This window comes from Gigantopelta aegis, chromosome 3 (assembly GCF_016097555.1).
Source record: "Gigantopelta aegis isolate Gae_Host chromosome 3, Gae_host_genome, whole genome shotgun sequence".
Taxonomy (NCBI): Eukaryota; Metazoa; Mollusca; class Gastropoda; order Neomphalida; family Peltospiridae; genus Gigantopelta; species Gigantopelta aegis.
This window is the reverse complement of record NC_054701.1, coordinates 39,535,903-39,558,625: the sequence shown is the minus strand read 5'-3', so window position 1 is coordinate 39,558,625 and position 22,723 is coordinate 39,535,903. Positions and strand designations below refer to the sequence as shown.

Below are 22,723 nucleotides of genomic sequence, written 5' to 3'. Positions count from 1 at the left end.
ACATTTCCTTCCTGTAACTGTACATAACGTTTTATCAATATACATGTGTGTATGTGTATATATATATATATATATATATATATATTAATGCGTTGATATCTTTCAATAAATTTACTTCCATAAACATCATTAAGAAGTATGGTAAATCCACATTGATCAATATATAACTTTCCTGTTTATGAAAAAAATGAGTAAAGTTCGAACATTGTGAAGGTGCCAATCTGGCAGCGTTAAAATATAGCGTATGCAGACCGAATATTTCTGCCTCTGTAAAGCTTTATTTCATATATAAATATATATATAATGATTTGTCTATTTTATATTTATATTTTATCTTCAGTGGCTCTGTTGCCAGATCTGCAGTTCACACTAGCACAGACGCGGTGTGTTTTGTCACATTCGATTCAAGGCGTTTCATTTTCGACTGGTACTACACTTGCCAGACCCAGACCCAGACCCAGACCCAGACCCGATGTGTTTTTGGCCTAAGACCACTACACCGACTTCTCTCTCGCTAACCACTTAAACATAATCAGTAGCCCACTGTCCTGCACAGACAGCCCAGATAGCTGAAGTGTGTGCCCAGAACAGCGTGCTTGAACCGTAATTGGATAAAAGCATGACAGTAATATAAATGAAATGAAATGTAATGTTATACGTTTTATGTGTGTAACGTCATCATGTGGAAAAGCATTTATATTGGTCTACCGCCTGATTGCCAGTTCACTTCATTTACTGAATAAATATAGGATTTTTTAACGACATCTAAGCACATTGTAACTACGGCTTTTTGGTGTCCAATATAATAGGTTATTTCGAAACTTGGTCGACAAAGTGTGTATGTATGTGTGTGTGTGAGAGAGAGAGAGAGAGAGAGAGAGAGAGAGAGAGAGAGAGAGAGAGAGAGAGAGAGAGAGAGAGAGAGAGAGAGAGAGAGAGAGAGATTTTGTGTCGCCACAAGCTTCACCTACCGGTATATGCAACAATGGATTTTCATATGCAGTTTCTCAAAGATATGCCAAAATGAATGAATGGATGCTTAACGAAACCGCAACACGAAGCATAAATCGGCTATTGATAAACATTCGATAAAAATAATTTGTATATAAACTACGCATACTAATAGTAATCTTCACTATCTATACAAACAAAGAAGTTAATTTGTTTTGTTTAACGACACCACTAAAGCACATTCATTTATTAATCATCGACTAATGGATATCAAACATCTGACAATTTTAATACATAGTCTTAAATCAAACCCGCTACATTTTCCCCCATTAACAGCAAGGGATCGTTTATATGCACTTTTCCATAGACAAGACAGCACATACTACACAGTCTTTGATATACTAGTCGTGGGGCATGGCTAGGACTGGAAAAAAACAATCAAAGAATGTGTCCTTTGAGAGGTTTCGATCATGCGACCAAGACACCTCAGGGCAGCACTCTACTGACTGAGCTAGAAGCCCTTCCCATCTATACAGCAACAAACTTACGAAAGACTTTACTCGGAATAACAGCCCATGTATTTCGTAAATTTTCGTAAAAGAGAACAGTAATAGATAAACCATACTTCTGTTTAATAAGTTACCCAGAGTCGTATTCCAAAAAGTTATCCATGAAGTGGCATGCTGACACTAAATCAAATGGCTGTACATGATCGCATTACCGACAAGCTTGTCCTCCGTGAACACGCCTTAACACCAGAAATATTAATCCATATTAGTCAAGATCCATACGGATACGTCTGACGTATTTCCCACACGCAATTCCAGCTAGTTATTCGGTTATGTTCTGTTCACTTCAGTTTCCCTCATTACTTTAAAAAGAAAAGAAAAAAAAGGAAACATTCTGGACGATTTTTTAGCTCTTGGAGAAGAAGAAAAAAGAACAAACATTTTCAGATATAAATGTCATTGTTAGTAAATACTATAGATAATGAACTACATCCCTGATTCTGGGATGACAGATTTAATTCAGGAACGACAGCTTTGATTCAGGAATGATAGATATCTGCTGTTGTCATCATTACCGTTATAAAAAAAAGACGAGTTGCTAAATGTCAACTTGTAACGTATCTATTCCATGGCCAGTTTATCATGAGTATATTTTATATTGCAAAACATCCTAAATGAGTTCAGATCTTAGAAACCGAGTATTAATGTTTGCAGAAACAAATCTTATGTTGGCGAATAAAAGGTATAATATCCGTTGTCGCCAGCAATAAATATTAGAAGTCCAACAGGTGTGAAATACCATCATGTAATATATCTGTTCTTGGGCTATTTCTTGACTTGTGTATATTTGCACGTATCACGTTGCCGTTTATGTCTGCGTCATAATGTCTACATATTGCACAGCCAGTGACGTTTCTTTTCAACTGATATCCAGGTGTTCCATTTTTTATTGTAACTATTTCTGTTTTGATGCTTTTTCACATAGGTAACAATTAATTCTGTGTTGTAGGTTTTTTTTGTGTTCTAAAGCTTTCTGTATAGCGTTTGTATCACGTATCCGATAGTTGCTGGGGTTTTTTTTTACAAACACAACAGCAGCTTCTGTTTTATTGCTTTTATACTTGTGTATAGTCAAATCTGTGTAATTGCTTTTTGGGTAGACGTCTGCCATTTGTAAGTTTAGTTCTGTATTGTTGCGTGCATATGTATTCTTTAGTCAGTTCTGTATTGTTGCTTTTATCACATATTCTACCACATGTTCCGAATCGTTGCTTTTGTAAATATTGAATAGCTTCTTCTGTTTTGACAATCTACAAACAGTTCTGAGTTTTTGCTTTTTGACGTATCCTACAACAACTGAGCATTGTTTTTTTTTAGATACTAGTACCATGAAGTCAGTTCTAGATCGTTGGTTTTCTTACATATGTTACGGCTAATTCTGTGTTGCTGCTTTTTACGTATGTTATGTGTCTATGATATTTTAAAACCAAGCATAGCTAGCTGTAGTCTTGTCCTAAAGTTCGGGTACCTATTTTCGTCTTTTTACTACTGATACATATCCTATAACCCGTTGCATGTTTTCATTTTAAAAAAAATTTCTTCTGTAGACCAGTTTGAATTTTGTTAGATATTTATAGTAATTATAATTTTTTATGTTCAGTAGGCAGTTCCGTGTTTTTAAGAATGTTTTTACATAGCCTATAACCAGTTTTGTGTGTTGTATGATAAATTTTGAAATGAGATAAACTCACTTACGGAAATGGTCAAAAATCACTTCCCTATAAATTCTCGGACTCGTTTGTGATACTGGTTATAGACCATATCCGGTCCGTCATCGAAGCCCAGGAGACTCCTCTTTCCAATGAACTCCCGAACACGTTTGCCAACATCCCTCTTCGTCATTCGGATTAGCGGGCCGATATTTTTATCCCCACCCGTCTCGATGGGTATCGCGTTGTCTGCCTTTGTACTTTCGCTTTCTTTTTCCATATTCGTTTCGTCCATCTCGCTCCGCTTACCGAAGAATTCTCGGAGTCGCTTGCTGGCATTAGGGGCATATCTCTTGCCAAAGAACTCGCGAAGTCGTTTCTCAGTTTGTATTCCATCACTTCTCTTGCCGAAGAATTCGCGAAGTCGCTTATCCGGGCTGAGATCGCTGCGCTTGCCAAAGAACTCTCGGAGTCTTTTGTCAGCGGTTAAGCCATCCCGTTTTCCAAAGAATTCCCGTAACCGCTTGTCGGCGGAGAGATCATCTCGTTTTCCGAAAAATTCCCTCAGCCTTTTGTCAACATTTGTATTGCTGCGTTTACCAAAAAACTCACGGAGCCTTTTTTCTTCAGAGATATCGTCTCGCTTCCCGAAGAATTCTCTCAGCCTCTTCTGAGTCACTGAGCCATCACGTTTCCCAAAGAATTCCCGTAGTCTCTTTTCCGCACTTGGATCGCTTCTTTTCCCGAAAAACTCTCGCAGTCTCTTATTTACGGGATATGCACTACGTTTTCCAAAAAATTCTCTTAATCTTTTGTCCGCCGACACATCGTCCCTTTTCCCGAAAAATTCGCGTAGTCTTTTGTTGACTGGGAACTGGTCGTCGTATATTACGCTTGAATACGAAGGATAATAGTCATCAAGCGGAACATATGAACCCGAAAGAGATGTGTCCCTTTTACTTCTCGCCGACTGTCCCAAAAGTTTATTGCCAGTTTCTTGCAACTTGGTTGCCAAAATACACGAGGCTAGAACGACAAGACAGCAAACCGTTTCGAAGAGCCTCATACTTTAAATCCAAAATCCTGGAATCAAATGAGTTGCTGCTTGCTTCCTGTAAACGTTTTTCTCTCTTTCTCTCTACCCTCTAAGTCTTTCTTTCTCTTCTTTTTTTTGTTTTCTGTTGTTGTTTTTAACTTTTCTTTCTGTTACGACAGCTTGTGGTAGTTTTTGGTCTTCTTGTTGGTGGCTTCTATTTATTACAAGTCTTGCAACTGGCACTGCTTCATCATAATCAGAAATTATCCCACAGCGTAGGCTCAAATTTATGTTTATTATTAATCTGGCGCTGATGACAGCATTACCATTGGTTGCGGAGACTCGTCGTAAAATCAATTACGTCGGAACTTGGACCGTAGACAGAATGAATCTATCGTAGCAGAAGCCAATAAGGCAGTGTTTTTCTCCAGTTGGGAGGTGCTATGCCCTTGTCGATAAGCACGTTTTGATGCAATTAACGTGCCACCGTAGTGACCAATCAATGGTCGGCGTCGGTTTGGAGGTATAATGGACGGATACGTGGTGTTCCACCCACAACACGGAATCGAAAAAATCCCATTGCGTGGAGAGCGTGCGACGGTGGTGCCAGTCAGCGATAGCGCGAGGAAAGTATGGACATGTAATACGGGTTTTAAAACACTGGTATTGGGTGATAGTTACGCCTGACGTCGTCGCCTACATTCTTGGATACCGGCACAGAAACAGCGTCGCGAAACTTCGATTGATCAAATGCACATGAAGTCTGATGGTCAGTCACATTAACTAAGACCGATGGGGAAATTAAAATGACAAAACTATTAGTGGGTACTAATTTATTAGGGTTATTTTTGTTGTTGTTTTTTGGGGATTTTTTTTTTTTTGGGGGGGGGGGGGGGGGTTGCTTAATGCCTATGATATCGGTGATACCATGTTTTATATTTTAAATAATTCTTTATAAAACCAAGTTGAAATAAAACAAAATTTAATGGAAACCGTCAAAGAAGAGCTATTTATAATCAAAATGACGTGGGAGGCGGGACGTAGCCCAGTGGTATTTATCGTTCGCCTGATGCGCGGTTGGTCTAAGATCGATCGCCGTCAGTGAGCCCATTGGGCTATTTCTTGTTTCAGCCAGTGGACCACGACTGGCATATCAAAGGACGTGGTATGTGCTATCCTGTCTGTGGGATGGTGCATATAAAAGATCCCTTGCTACTAATAGAAAGATGTAGCAGGTTTCCTCTCTAATACTATATGTCACAATTACCAAATGTTTGACATCCAATAGCCGATGTTTAATAAATCAGTGTGCTCTAGTGGTATCGATAAACAAAACACTTTCACATTTTGCATGTTAAACCAAGCAACCACGCTGTTTTAGGATAGGTCGGCTTTAAAAAATAAATAAATAATAAATAAAATAATAACACCTACATATTATTATTACTTTTTTAATCGGAAAACCCCCCATTAAAATTAGGGTTTGCCCTTTTTTTGTAGGTAGGGTCGGTGTTCCGAGATAAATACATATTTTTAGGCATAGCCCATGTGACACCAGCATTATTTCTCTCTCCCCAAAATCCTTTCCTATTACTTTCGTCTTCCTTTGCCACCCTCTCTGCCGTCTCTCTCTCTCTCTCTCTCTCTCTCTCTCTCTCTCTCTCTCTCTCTCTCTCTCTCTCTCTCTCTCTCTCTCTCTCTCTCTCTCTCTCTCTCTCTCTCTCTCTCTCTCTCTCTCTCTCTCTCTGACAATGTGCCAACGCTAACGAATAACGCTAACAGATTAATTCATATTCATAACTTCCTTAGCCCACTTTTACGTTTGTCAGAATTCGCACAATTAATGATTTGTGATCTTTGTGAACCCAGATACTGTAGCAGCAGTGAAGAGATAAACCAATTCCATTTAGTGACAGCGACCATCGCTAACGTTCGCAAACAGTTTTATTGATACCCAAGCAAATAAAGGATAAACCGTTTTTAGTCTTTAAATAATGCCGGTGAAACGACAATTTAACTGGACAACCAATACTAATAATTGGCTGCCTCTGTATAAAGTAAGAATCGAATAAAAGAAGACAAAGCTGATATATAAATAGGGATAACTGTTCTTACATTTTATGTCAACAGAATAAAACTTTGATTTACTAATACAGTGGCGTAGGAAGGTGCCACAAAATGTGTGTGTGTGGGGGGGGGGGGGAGAGGACGCGCGCACACACACACAGACATACAGACACACACACACACACACATATATATATATATATATATATATATATATATGTAATCCCTGCTGCTACTGGATCTAGAAAAGTGGGGAACACATGCCCCCCCCCCCCTCGCTTCCTACGGCAGTGTAATATCCACAATAGTTCTTACACAGCACGGTCTTCAGAGCAAACACCAAATCTCGCCGCTAAAGTGGAGTTATCTTCCAAGCGTCCCATCACTCTCCTGATATTATTAGTTCAAGAAGCGTAGTAAGTTTTAGCTCCCTCAGCATGTAAATTTATGCTAATATCTTAAATGGCTTCTCATAATTTACATTAGAGGAATTAATCACTCTCCTCAATTTGTTTCACGTCGAGGTCTTTTCTTCCATTAAGGGGGCGAGACGTAGCCCAATGGTAAAGCGCTCACTTGATGCGCGGAAGGTTTGGGATTGATCCCCGTCGGTGGGCCCATTGGGCTATTTCTCGTTCGAGCCAGTGAACCACGGCTGGTACATCAAAGGCCGTGGTATGTGCTATCCTGTCTATGGGATGGTGCATATAAAAGATCCCTTGCTGCTAATCGAGAAGAGTAGCCCGTGAAGCGGATTTCCTCTCTGAATATCTGTGTGGTCCTTAACCATTAGTTCGACGCCATATAACCATCATTAAAATGTGTTGAGTGCGCCGTTAAATAAAACATTTCCTTCCTTTCTTCCTTCCTAATGGTAACATTAACGTTCATATTGTATTTCATGTGTATACGTCTGTGTATAGCTAGTAACATTGAAATTCATCTTTCTCTTAATAGAACACAACACGCAATGTAGTTTTTTATTTTGAGAGAGTAAAAAGTGAGTGGCTCTTTACAGCTCTGCTAGATAAAACAATTGGTTATTTAATGCTTTACATTAAGTCCTTTTTGTAGCGGTGTAAGACGGAAGAGTTATCCAGTAAAGGTTTCTTCTTGGGAGTGGCTATCTATACATGAGACACTATTTTGCCAAATGCCCATGAAGTTGCGACAGCGGGTTTTGTCCCCCAATATCTGTGTGGCTCTTAACCATATGTCCGACGCTATATAACCGTAAATAAAATGTGTTGAGTGCGTCGTTAAATAAACCATTTCCGTTCCTTTTTCGTCCATTAACAACAAGAGTTATCCCTCCCTCTCCCCACTGGCAGGACAGCACAACATTAGGACGAGGAAACAAGAAAATGCATTGCATTATGTAACAGTAATAGTTAAAGATGCTCTACTAGTAGGGAACAACTTGTAATAACAGCAGACTCAAGGCAGACAGCGCAGATAAAAGAGCAGTGTTCAGGAGGCCGAGCGCTCGCAAACAATTTGACTGGTACCATCATACATCTTCTATCATATTACATTCATCTAACTTTAGGCGAACAAAACCCCCAACCCAGTCTAGCTAGCGACCGCAGTCGCTCGCCCTCCTGAATATATGACTCTTTGTGTGTTAAAACGAAATAACCATAAGTAAGTAAATAAGTAATTGAGTAAGTAAGTAAGTAAGTAAGTAAGTAAGTATGTAAGTATCTATTTTAACGTGCTCATATACCATATTGGCGATGTCGGAGATCAAATCCTGAATATATGTCTCTTTGTGTGTTAAAACGAAATAACCTTAAGTAAGTAAATAAGTAATTAAGTAATTAAGTAAGTATGTATGTAAGTATGTAAGTATCTATTTTAACGTGCTCATATACCATAATGGCGATGTCGGAGATCAAATCCTGAATATATGTATCTTTGTGTGTTAAAACGAAATAACCATAAGTAAGTAAATAAGTAATTAATTAAGTAAGTAAGTATGTAAGCATGTAAGTATCTATTTTAACGTGCTCATATACCATAATGGCGATGTCGGAGATCAAATCCTGAATACATGTCTCTTTGTGTGTTAAAACGAAATAACCTTAAGTAAGTAAATAAGTAATTAAGTAATTAAGTATGTAAGTATGTAAGTATCTATTTTAACGTGCTCATATACCATAATGGCGATGTCGGAGATCAAATCCTGAATATATGTCTCTTTGTGTGTTAAAACGAAATAACCATAAGTAAGTAAATAAGTAATTAATTAAGTAAGTAAGTATGTAAGCATGTAAGTATCTATTTTAACGTGCTCATATACCATAATGGCGATGTCGGAGATCAAATCCTGAATATATGACTCTTTGTGTGTTAAACCGAAATAACCATAAGTAAGTAAATAAGTAATTAATTAAGTAAGTATGTATGTAAGCATGTAAGTATCTATTTTAACGTGCTCATATACCATAATGGCGATGTCGGAGATCAAATCCTGAATATATGACTCTTTGTGTGTTAAACCGAAATAACCATAAGTAAATAAGTAAGTAAGAAAGTAAGTAAGTAAGTAATTGAGTAAGTATGTAAGTAACGATTTTAACGTGCCATAATGGCGATTTCAGAGATCAAATCCAGGATGGGCGTGCTTGAACCTTAAGTGGATAGGGGCACATAAAAAGAGTACCAGTACCAGTATGCCACAAGAGTTTCGAACACGTCAATAACCACAAAAGGTGCGCCAGTGGTTTGAGAATAATCCGAGATCTATGAAGATATCAATGATCCGAGGCACATGACATGTCACGGCGAGTGTGGGGAGGTGGTGTTAATTGTCGGCGCCCGGTGGCGAGTGACCACCGACAGGCGTTCAGTTTAATCAACCTGTCGAACGTCGCTCGTTCGTGAACTCGGACCGAGAGATGTCTGTCAGCTGATCTGACACGATTTGACAAAAAAGAGACACATCGATCTCATCAGGATAGACAGTACAATAACAACATCAACCCACCAGAGTAGGAGAGTGAGTGGGCTGGCTGGCGGACGGACGGGCGGATGGAGAGGCGGATAGATTGACATACAGATGGATGGATGAATGAATGAACGGGTGGGCAGGTCGATGAATGAACGGTTGGATGAGTGAAAGGGTGGGCGGGTGGATGAACGGAAGAAAATGAACAGAGAGATGGAAAAAGAAACAAATTTGTTGTCGTCAAATATAATTTTGAAGAGAATGGAAGAATATGTGTTTGTTGAACAACACTCGAGTACTTAAAACTATAGTAATGAAGAAGAAGAAATGTTTTATTTAACGACGCACTCAACACATTTTATTTACGGTTATATAGCGTCAGACATATGGTTAAGGACCACACAGTTTTTGAGAGGAAACCCGCTGTCGCCACTACATGGACTACTCCTTCCGATTAGCAGCAAGTGATCTTTTATTTGCGCTTCCCACAGGCAGGATAGCACAAACCATGGCCTTTGTTGAACCAGTTATGGATCACTGGTCGGTGCAAGTGGTTTACACCTACCCATTGAGCCTTGCGGAGCACTCACTCAGGGTTTTGAGTCGGTATCTGGATTAAAAATCCCATGCCTCGACTGGGATCCGAACCCAGTACCTACCAGCCTGTAAACCGATGGCCTACCACGACGCCACCGAGGCCGGTACTATAGTAATGTGTCTGATATAATATAGTTATTGGTACTGAAAATATTGGTCTATATAATGAGAGAGAGAGAGAGAGAGAGAGAGAGAGAGAGAGAGAGAGAGAGAGAGAGAGAGAGAGAGAGAGAGAGAGAGAGAGAGAGAGAGAGAGAGACAGACAGACAGACAGAGACAGAGAAACAGACAGACAGAGAAAGAGGAGAGGAGAAGCAGAAACAGATAGTACAGACAGACAGAACGCTACATATGTGTAGGGTTTTCTCATTTTAATAAAAATGTGACATTTTAATCAATGAATAAATGAATGAATGAATGTTTAACGACATCCCAGCACGAAATACACATCGGCCACAATTGAGTATCAGAAAAGGTAACAGTATGGAGTATATACATGAATGCATGAACGGTTCTTTTGTTCTTGATTTTTGATCCGGAGTCCGGAGTAGACAGAATACGGATTAGGCAGAGATTTATACCTAAGAGAAAAACGGTAGCTGGACGGGGCTTTAGAAATGGACCGGTTTACGCAGAGATCCGGATTACACAGAATCCGGTTTAGACCGAGTCCACTGTATATTAAGAAAGAAAGAAATGTTTTATTTAACGACGCACTCAACACATTTTATTTACGGTTATATGGCGTCAGACATATGATTAAGGACCACACAGATTTTGAGAGGAAACCCGCTGTCGGCACTACATGGGCTACTCTTTCCGATTAGCAGCAAGGGATCTTTTATTTGCGCTTCCCACAGGCAGGATAGCACAAACCATGGCTTTTGTTGAACCAGTTATGGATCACTGGTCGGTGCAAGTGGTTTACACCTACCCATTGAGCCTTGCGGAGCACTCACTCAGGGTTTGGAGTCGGTATCTGGATTAAAAATCCCATGCCTCGACTGGGATCCGAACCCATTACCTACCAGCCTATATACTGATGGCCTAACCACGACGCCACCGAGGCTGGTCTGTACATTAAGAATACATTGTATATAATTATGTAAAACTACAGTGTAAGGAGCTGTGAGGGAAAAGTATAATACAATACAAAATATCAAGGTAAGTATATTTTAAAACTGTGTATAGAAATTAAACTGTTTTTAAAAAATTAATTCTAGGAAAATTTTTAAAGATTTCAAAACATTTGTGTTGCAAAATATATCATTTCTCGTCGGCTTGAAATGATCGCACTCAACCACAATGTGGCGCCCAGTCATTGTACACTGACAATGTTCACACTGAGGAGGATGGTCCTTCTTTTAAACAAATGAATGTGTCAAATATGTATGGCCGATGCGGGCACGGCACAGGGCTACTTTGTCCTTCGGTGGCATCGGTCTACAGGCTGGTAGGTACTGGGTTCGGATCCCATTCGAGGCATGGGATTTTTAATCCAGATACCGACTCCAAACCCTGAATGAGTACTCCGCAAGGCTCAATGGGTAGGTGTAAACCACTTGCACCGACCAGTGATCCATAACTGGTTCAACAAAGGCCATGGTTTGTGCTATCCTGCCTGTGGGAAGTGCACATAAAAGATCCTTTGCTGCCTGTCGTAAAAGAGTAGCCTATGTGACGACAGCGGGTTTCCTCTAAAAACAGTGTCAGAATGACCATATGTTTGACGTCCAATAGCCGATGATAAGATAAAAAAATCAATGTGCTCTAGTGGCGTCGTTAAATAAAACAAACTTTACTCGTACACCGCCTGTAGGAAGACTGCCACTCTCCCAGGACTGGTTTCACAGAATGGAGCTTGTTTGTGATTACACCGTCCCAATTTGATTATCATGGAACAGATGTATTGCTTAATATGATATTTAAAGTCACTGTAGGAGACAGCAACACTGTCACGTAATAAATTCAAAGCAGACTTGGCAGCAAAATCGGCCTTTTCATTGCCCTTAATGCCAACATGGCTGGGTACCCAACACAATATAACATCTTTATTGGCAATGAATAAAAAGACACTCTTTCGAATCACCATCCAAACCAAGGGATGCTCCAATTTCATGTACTGTAAAGCTTGATGACACGAAAGTGAGTCTGTAAAAATAATATATTTGGATGCATATAAATCCTTAATCTATTCCAGTGCTTTAATGATTGCCCAAATTTCAACAATAAAGATTGATGCCGCATCGTGCAATCTCATGGAAATTATTGTGTCTGAAAGAAAAAACTGTAGTAGAAGCGACAGCATTCCCATCCCGTGATCAGTCTGTGTAAACTGGAATGTAATTGCGTTACCTGTCTTACATGAAATGTTGTTTATAAATAACTGCATCTGTGCGATCTTTCTTCAGATGCACAAGCTCGAATACAATTTTGGGTGGTTTGACACACCAAGGTGGCAAAACAAAATATGAAGGCGTTTCTAAAATGTCCGTTAAATCAATGTTGGAAACTGCTTAAAGGGACATTCCTGAGTTTGCTACACTTTTTAAGATGTTATCGACTAACAGAGACTTTTTAACGATTGTAAATAGATATCAAATATATTTTTCTGCATAAAATATTAGTGGCTGTATGTTAAACGTGTTTCTGATCGTTTTAATATTTGTACTAGGTTAAATTTCATTTTATTTCCAAAATATAATTTGTTCGTACGTACGAAATTATTTGAAGACAAAGTCATGTTTGGGCTTCTTACACATATTAAGACGACCAGAAACACATTGAATATACAGACACTGATATTCTAAACCAGAAAATATATTTAATATGTAAGCTTAATCGTAGAAATATTTTATTAGTCGGAATCATCTTACAATGCAGCAAACTCAGGAATGTCCCTTTAATTACGAAGGCTTTGACCTAAATATACAATAGATAGAAAGAATATAAATCGTGTTACACACAAAGTCAGTAGCAACAGCTATACTATAAAATAAATAACCTAACATAGAACTAAATTCAGTGCTACGTAGGATCCTGGACCCACCCACAGCCTTTTGTTTTTGTTTCTAAATGCCATACAACAATCTATTTTATTTAATCTATTTGGGATTGCTTATTTTCCATACATTTAAAATACTTTATGTCACATCTTCACATTTTGGTTAAAACTGGTATATAAGTGCAAAAAATAGGGTTTTAAAATCAGCAAATCCTCGGTCAAAATCTCTTCATGTTTAGCCAACACCATCATCAAAGCTCCGAAGAAAAGAATGTATTGTTCAGATGGTATACTACCCCCAAAAAAACCCAATCCCCAAATACCCACACTCAACACGCCCCCTCCCCTTAAACAAACCCTACCCCCCCCCCCCCCCAAACTCTTAACCCAAAGATACATAATTATAATATTATTTTGCATGCTAACTTTGAAGCCCATATATTATTATTAGGCTTACGGTATTTGCTGTTTATGAAATTGATACCATTGATGCATCTGTGATCTTCGATATAAATAAATAAATAATTTCAACTTATTTTCGTGCTTATATCCAAGTAAGGTTCAAGCACGTTGTTCTGGGCACACACACCTGAGCTATCGGGGCTGTGTGTCCAACACAGAGGGTTATTTATTAGTTTGTTAGTGGTTAGTGTTAGAAAAGAGGATGTAGTGGTACCCACTGAGTCGTTAACACTTGCTCTGGGTGGGAGCCGGTACTATGTCTCTATAAATAAATAAATAAATAAATACATGAAATACATAAATAAGAAATGATAGCTGGGTTTATGTTGTTTTGTTTTTATAATAAATCTAAATTGTTTACAATGTTCGTAACATTATGATAGCATTATGATGTTTACTATCCCTGTTCGACTGTGTAGCAATTAAATACCATTGTATTTAATTAATGTTTGCTATAAATAATCTATCGCTCATGCGTTAGTGCCACACAAAAATGTATAGAATTCGTTTTTGAAATTCGTTTTATACCACTCGTTCTCGCTCCGGAAATAAAACAATTCCCAACCTCGTTCCTTCAATTTTGTGTGACACTCCCACTCATGAAATAATCTATATGCTTTGAAAGGTTGTCTTTCAAAACTCACCCCTATCCATACTGACATTTTGGTGACGCAAAACCACTAAATAAATTCTTTATGATCTCGTTACTGTTACAAGTTTAATATCCCAGAAAAGGTTAGTTCTATTGTGGTATAATATTGATAACATAACGTATCTAATTATTGTGCTAACAAGACATCGCCAGTTAAATATTTGTTTTATTGTGGCAGTCAGTTTTAGATTCATCTAAGTAAAGAGTCTACTATTACAATTTAATCTAAAAATTGCAGTCTACAAGATAAGTGTGGTATACAGTGCACAGTGGTAAAACCACATAACCGAAAAGGCCACACGACAAATGTGTAAAACTAGACGATCTAATCAGCAGGAAATATAGGTGGAAATTAGTACGTAACCTTCCAGTCCATCATTAGATGGTCTGTCTCAAAACGAAATAATGCCGACTTCCTGCCAAAAGTAGTTATTAATTTTTGTTTTGCAAGGTAAAGATTACACTTTCATGTACAAGGCCATAAAATAGTGTAACTGAATAATTTCGCTTTCTGTCAGATTACAAAAAACAACAAAAAAACAAACAAAAAAACAACATCAACAACAAACATTATCACTGGAGTATTTGCTAGTCTAGGCTGATGAGTTTTTCCTCAAATCATTTTCGTCTGGGAGGTTTTTAGTTGCTGATTGTCGGAGTCCGTGGAATCGCCAATTTCTTAAGATTTGATTAGAGGTGATAAAATTGGAATTTAATCGTAATGAAAGCAAGTGTATTTTGGGGTTTTTTGTTTGATTTTGTTTTTTGTTGCTGTAGTAGTTTTGTTTTGGGTGTTTTCTTTGTAGTTTGTTATGTTTTTTTCTGTTGTTTTTTTAATGGTGTTTTTTGTTTTTGTTGTTTGTGTGTTGGTGTGTGTTCTTTAGCAAAGTATTTTGTTTTGTTTTGAAAACCTCTGTTTACACGTGATTCCAACAAATGACAATTTTAATATTTTCGAGTTAATTTTCAGTGTCCTGCTGACAACATATATATATCACAACAACCTGTTTCAAAACGTATTTAACGAGGTATTTCTTACATATTATCCTTAAAAACAGGTTTAAAAGATACTTAAACGACTTTCCTAACCACAGCTTATTTACAGTGTTCTCTTCAACGAAAGAAAGTTAACAAAGAAGGTAATTCACCTGAATTAGTTGCAGATGAAAGTGTGTTGAGCCAATTACCTGTATTAAAAATATAAATAGCTATACTTTATACATATGAAGATCAAAGCATATTTTTATTATTTGTTTTAATACGTAACTTATTTATATATTGTGTCTACTAGTTTACTATTTGTATTAAAAAAAAAAGGCGGAATCTCCAATTCAAATATTAATACGAAACAGAAAGCGCTAAGGTACATAATAATTAAAGTATATTATAGGTATTTATTGTTCACGTTTCTGTTCTGTCTAGTTTTCTTTTTCCTTTACGTCAACTTCTAGTTAGCGGTTGGTACAAAAAGGTAGATTAATATTGTATTCAAGTGCATGCATAATTTAGTATTACTACGCATATATACGTCATTAATTAGTGATTTACGATCAATTTTATTTCATTTCTACTTATTTTCGTGCTTATATCCAATTAAGGTTCAAGCACGCTGTCCTGGGCACACTCATCAGCTATCTGGGCTGTCTGTTCAATACAGTGGGTTAGTTATTAGTTGGTTAGTGGTTAGTGAGAGAGAAGAGGGTGTAGTGGCCTTACACTTACCCATTGAGCCCTTAAGAACTCGCTCTGGGTTGGAGCCGGTACCGAGATGCGAACCCTGTACCTACCAACCTGTAGTCCGATTGCTTAACCACTGCGCCACCGAGGCCGGTGGTCAATTTTAATACAGATAATGAGAGAAGAAACCCGCTGCCGCCACTCCGTGTGCTGCTCTTTTCTATTAACATCAAGAGATCTTTTGGACAATTATAATAGCTATCCAAGCACTCGGGGTTTTATTTCCACATTGCCCCCCCCCCCCCCCCCCCCCCCCCCCCCCCCCCCGACACACACACTCTTCTAACATTCCCTTATCTAACAAAATCGTAATTTGTGGAGCTATAGGTAGTATTAAACCAATTAACATACGGCTGTTTCAAACTTCGACGTTTTATTTGGGGTAGTACAACCTATGACATATTTTTCGTTATTCTTACTTGCATCACGTTTCCTTAAAGTAATGAGTACATAGTCAGTTAACAACAGTGGCCATTCGTCACTCTGCTTCCAGGAAAATAATAATCCAGGAAGACATTTTCTGTACTTTCGAGAGGGAGAACGAGTAAGGTGTTACGGTCTCAAGCCGTTCAGTTCGCCAGACTATTTGACAGATTTTGCTCTCCTCTTTGACACGAGAGCTCCGATCTGACGCCATTTTGTTTTCATATGTTATTTTCGTATCGGATAAAAAGTTTATTCCTGTGATACATTGCACTAACGATACCGTAATCTGTTTTGTTATGTCACTTTGCAAACTTAGCAGTCCAATTTGGGGTATGATTTCGGAATAAAAGAATTAAATTTGTTGTCGTTTTCTAAATTCGTTGTAGCCATTAGTAACCGATTGCACTCTGTCTGTCTGTCTAGAACATATTTGGAAACCCACTTTACTGGTTGAAAGCTAAGCCCATTAGTATTTCATAATAGTTAATGCGATTAAAGAAGCGATTAGTATCGATTTTAACTTTATCTTTCGGTAGGTCAACAATGATTGGTTTCCCACAAATGCAGAATCAATTTCCACATTCATTCAATACTTGTGGGAGAAATGTCCTTGACGAAAATAGTTTTCCGGAAAGGTACTGTTATAATGTGCAAAGGCCGTGGAATGCACTGTCCTTTCTATGCATATAATATATACCTTGCTGTTTTTTTATTTAGGAATGATGGGTGAAGGCTCTGGTAGCTCTGGCATAGGGACTCTGTTTAGATCTCAGGACATATTGGTCAAGCTTGGGCGTTTCAGTCTTCTTTTTGACGGATGTTTAATTCTTTCATGCATTGGATGGTTGCTTAGACGTTTGAACCTCTCAGCCTGAGTCATCACTTTTTGCTGTCATCTGTCTTCCAGGGGCTGTAGTCCTTCCTGTATTAGTCTCCATTTTCAGAATTGGAGTGGTCTTCGTTCCTCCTGTTATGATTCTGAGAGCTTGATTTTGGATTTTAAAAATTTTGTCCGTGTTGATCTTTGCAGCATTTGCCCATGATGATGTTCCATATTCTAGAACGGGGCGTACTCTGGCAGTGTAAACATGCTTTAGTATGTTTTGATTTGCTTCCCCATCTCATACTTTCAAGCTTCCGCATTATAGAGAGTCGTTTGTGAGCTCGTCTGGTGGCATTTGAGATCTGATGGCCCCAGGTCAGTCTCTTGTGCATGGTGAGTCCAAGGTATTTTGGATTTTCTTCCGCGCATATCTGCTGATCTTTGTATGCTAGTCTTACGTTCTTTGTCTTTGTCAACAGTGAGAAGACTGTAAATGTTGTTTTTGTCTCATTGACAGTCATGAGCCACTTTGATGTCCATTTTTCTAGCTGGTTTATCGCTTGCTGAGTCCGAATTTGAGCAGTTCCTATATGCTCCTCTGTGTATATGAGTGAAAGATCATCAGTATATAGGGCTATTTTGATTCCTCGGGGCACACTGAGTATCAGATCATTTATGTACAGAAGAAAAAAAGTTGGGGCAATAACTCCTCCTTACGGCACTCCGTGTTTTGTGAGGATTTTCTTGCTTTTCTTGCCATCAAGTTGTACTCTTGCTGTTCTGTTGTGTAGGAGGTTACATGTCCATCTGAACATTTTTCCTGTGACTGTGCTTCTAACAAGCTTGTGGATTAGTCCTTCTTTCTTTCTTTCCATACTTGGTCAAAGACTTGTTTGAGACCTACACAGACAAGAAGTGTTTGTTTTGTTTTTTGTCTGGGAAACCATCTTCTGTTATTTGGGAAATGTATGCAAGTTGGTCCTCAGTAGATCTTGATTTTCGGAAGCCAGCTTGTTCATCAGCAAGGATGTGTTTTTCCTCCAAGAGACAGATGAGTCATGAGTCATCTTCTCTAGAAGATTTCCAACACAGCTGAGGAGGCTGATGGGTCGATATAATTGAGGCTTATATCTGTCTTTGTTTGGTTTCAGTATACGACAGATGAGGGCATCTTTCTATATCTGTAGGACGTCTCCTATGTTCCAGCTCGTGTTAAAGATGTGTAGCAGCTTTCCAGTTGATTTGGGGGCCTACGTGAATCAGCATCACATTTGTGTTTCCATCTATATCAGGTGATTTTCGTATTTTTAGATGTTTAATGGCTTTGGTTATTTCTTGTATTGTGAATTTGCTGTTCATGATGTCATCACTCTGCTGCCTTTCATTTCCATAGACCTCTTGTGGGTGGTTCTTTATTTCTTTGTTTGTGTATGGTGGAATGTTCATATTTAATATTGATGACAGGTGATCGGCAATTCTATCAGCTGCTTTTTTCCCTGTAATTAGTTGGTCATCTACTTTAAGAATAGTTTTGGATTTGAGAATGTTTTTGTCATTGAGTTGTTTTGTTAGATTTCACAGTTTCGTACCTTCCTTATCAAGATTGAGATTTTCAGTTTTTCCTGCCAGCTTTTACGAATTAGGGAATTTTTAGTGTAGTTATAGAGTGCATTAATTCTTTTTATTTCGATGTTGTTCTCAGTGCTTGGGTTGAGTTCAGCATTTGTTCTGGCATCGGTGAGTTGTATGTGCAGTGCTTTTAGCTGTGGGCTCCAGTATGGATTGTAGTTGTGGCGTGATCCTCTCGGAATACATTTCTTGGCAGCTTGGAGAACTGCTTGGTTGAAGTCTTTAACAACCACATTATTGTTCCGATTGATGTCTATGTCTTTAAATGAGAGAATCTGTGAGTGTACCATAGTCTTGCCAGTTTGCCTTTTTGTAGTTCCACCTTGGGGCAATGTTGGCAGAAGTCTGTATAGTTTCAAGATTCACTAATACTGGTTTGTGATCACTGCCAGCGAGCTGAACACATACAGTGCGGGATGCTGTTCGTTCAATATCTTCTGTAGATGCTGCGAGATCTGGTATTGTTGTGTGCCACCTTCTGGAGTAGAATGTTTTTGGATCATCTGATTTGTTTAAGAGAACAAGTTGGATTTCATCTTACCATGATTCGATTTCTTCATCTCTGGTGTCTGTATCTGGATATCCCCAACTTATAGACCTGCTATTGAAGTCACCAAGTATTACCCAGTTTTCTTCATGTACATCTAGAGTGGTAAGGGATAGTTGTATGTCTTGGGGGGCAGTAGAGGTTTGTTACTGTGAGTATTTTATGCCTAAGAGTTATGGTAGTCTGTAGTATTTCTGATTGTTGGTTTGTGTCAATAGTTTTCTCTGCCGTTGGGTGGTCGAGCTTGACCAGTGTCACAATTCCTCCTTTGCTTTTGCTTCTTGATGTTCTGTCCAAGCGGAAGGTTTGGTATCCTCTGATGGAAAAGCGTTGCTCTGGTTGCAGATAAGTTTCTTGAATACAAGCAACATCAACCTTGTTGCCATGGAGGAGTTTGGTTAGTTCTATCTTCTTTTTGTTTACTCCCTCTGCATTTCACTGCATGATTTTTTAATGTTGTTGGCAATATTTCTGGTAGCATTTATTCTATTCCTGCATCCAAGATGCAGAAAAAAACACCAGTAGATTTGGCTGGGCCCCTCGAGGTAGAGCCCGGCGCTGCGCCTCCCTGGTGTGTCAAAGGGCGAGCACCATCCCGTAGTACATATTCTGTAATCATTTGAAGGTTGTTGCGTAAGCCCTCTATTTCTAGTTCGCGCAATACGGCTAGAGCTGTCCGACTTCAGCTGTGAATTTGTTTTAGAGTTATCTCTCTTAGCCTTTGGCCTTTAGATCCATCCTGCAATGTCATTAATGTGGCCAAATTTACATTTGGCCAATGTGTGGCCAAAGTAGTTATTTGCCAGAGGAATACTAATTATATTGTACTCGATATTAATAATATGTAAAATCGTATGTAAAATCTCATTTATAAAGCCAAATACAAATAAAAATCACAATCGGACATATGACTCTCAGTGTTAAATTTTAATCAACATATTGTGCATAGATTATTCAAAATAACTTACATGTACAGTAACCAAATCCTATATTTTAAATTAAAACGTGTTAAAACAGGTTTTAGTGGTTCATTATCAGAACTGTCATCATTAGTATCATCCGCAGTGTTTGAATCAGCATCAGTTCTGATATTATCATCATCATCATCATCATCATCATCATTATCATCATCATCATCATCAATGCCATCGTCATCATCATCACCACCATCATCATCTTCATCTCTATCTGCACCATTTTCAGGTTTCACGGTATCAAAATAAGTAGATTTGTATTTCTGTAGGAATACGATTTTACCTGGTCTCGTTCACAAAAGCAAGACGTGAACATGTTGGTGTTTTTTTTTACCACAACACTCTTAAAGTAGTACTATACCAAATAACTTCCGGCTGGGTCAAAGTTCGAGGTGCACCCAACTTTTGATAGAGAAGTGAACACCACAAGTCCTGTGATTGGTTATAAATGTGAGTGTGTTGGTTGTAAAAAATAATAGTTTCATCTGGGTAAAATAAATGTGCAATTTTATTTCATCTAGTACCAATGTGTCAAGTAGCCTTGTGCTTGAAACATGTATGGGGTACCTGTAAAAAACAAGTACTCGAATTTTGTGCGAAACTAGGGTAGTCATAGACGCTACCCGTTATCTCAGAAACGAGCAGCTTGACCCCCATTTTTTTCTGATTCACTTTAAGTGTAAGGAGTGGTAGTATTTATATCCGTGGCGTTTATGTCGGTTGATACGTTGCAGGTAGGAGTTTTAGCCGCATATGTTACTATTGTCATCTATGGGATTTGATTTGGTAGTATACACCCTATAGCACATATTCAGTGCATAATAAAAAATATTATGATTTTGTCATTTTATTTAATTAAACTATACTGGTTGATTAATTAGCCATCACTCCATCATGCAAGTTCACAATGACCTTGACCTTGACAATAATCTCTGTACATGGCTCTGAATGGAGTTTGAATCAAAGTTAGCACTGAAGAAAAGTTGGTTTTGGCCTATAATTCATACTGTAAAGATTTCAATAATATCTTTTTACATGGTATTTGACTTGCCATATACAACTGCTCTGAAATATGGTGTTATATATAGGCAACCTGGACTAAGATTGTAATAGCAATTTATTTTTATATTAAAAATAGCATGTGCCAATAGTGGGTTAATGTCTTTAGTTTCCATTAACATTGTTAATTTTTTATGTATGAAATTCTGAAAACTCAAATGTGTAAAGAAGTTGATTTTTATTGTCATTTTAACATATTTATAGGGTGCTAAGTTATATTTTAGACAAATTTGTAGTTTTATGCAAAATTTAAAGTAAATTTGAAGAAAAACTTTACCAAAAACATAATTATATTTGTTGTCACTATTGTGCCTTCTGTTCTTATTTGTACATAACAATAAGGTTGTTAAACATATACTTAGATCTCCAGATAATTTTTGTTTCTTAATAATCACTTAGTTAGCTCTCATGAAAAGCATTTTGAGTTTATACTAGATTCAGAACCAATTTTTTCAGATTTGATTATCTGCCTTGGATTAAGTTGATAATTTATTTTATTGTTAAAGCTGTATTACCTAATGTTACTAGCTAAATAAAATGCTTGATTACAGATTGCAGGAATACATCTAATGTACATATTGTATTCATTCGGATTAGAAAATAATGCAAGAAAATAGATGTTCGGGTAATTTTGTCATTTAAAAATAGTTTTTTTCAGTAATTAATCAAAAATAAATGTTAAAGCTGCATGATTATTCCAGATATCACACCTATTAAAACCTCCAACTACAGTAGGCTATAAATAAAATATAGTCAGGAATATTGGTGGCTGCCAATAGTTTTGATGGTTCATTATGAAAATCAGCATGGCCGATGGATTTGAAATTCCCACACCTGGTAACTTGAAGACACCCACACCCAGAATACAGGATTTCCTCTCAACACTAATGTTCAGGACATTAAGTCATTACTTCATACAGGTACAGTCATGTTTGTGTTTCCTTCCTCAGACAGTGTATTTTTTTAATACTGATATTTCTTTGATGTGCCTGTTAAGGTCTTCATAGTCTAGGGGTCAATCAAGTGCATGTGTTTTAATGGAATTCTTTAAACGGGTAGAGGTACTCTGACTATCTTTGTTGTCTCTACATATATACCCGAGTACACACACCCAACTGAAAGTAAATATCTTCAGTTTTATTTTAAAACATTTTGTTGTTTAATATGACATATTGCATTTGTACAAAACTATATGCAATATATATGCTTTTTGAGGTGTACATTATATTAGGTTGCACTGTAGAAACAACAGTTTCAGTGAGGTTGTCAGTTTATGTCAGAATACACCAGATCCTGGTTGTCATAAAGACACATAGCTGGACACTTATTGAAAAATGTATGTTATCAGTATAGGTAGTACTATACCAAATAACTTCCGGCTGGGTCAAAGTTCGAGGTGCACCCAACTTTTGATAGAGAAGTGAACACCACAAGTCCTGTGATTGGTTATAAATGTGAGTGTGTTGGTTGTAAAAAATAATAGTTTCATCTGGGTAAAATAAATGTGCAATTTTATTTCATCTAGTACCAATGTGTCAAGCAGCCTTGTGCTTGAAACATGTATGGGGTACCTGTAAAAAAAAGTACTCGA

The 22,723-nt window shown here is 37.8% G+C and overlaps 1 protein-coding gene across 1 annotated transcript; it reads right to left on the bottom strand.

Moving 5' to 3' along the window:
- Positions 1-1,511: 1,511 nt before the first annotated feature.
- LOC121368029 (protein PRQFV-amide-like) lies at positions 1,512-4,691 on the bottom strand. Its single transcript, XM_041492540.1, has one exon. It carries the CDS (start codon positions 4,233-4,235, stop codon positions 3,231-3,233), a length of 1,005 nt encoding a protein of 334 aa, XP_041348474.1. The 5' UTR covers positions 4,236-4,691; the 3' UTR covers positions 1,512-3,230.
- Positions 4,692-22,723: the final 18,032 nt, after the last annotated feature.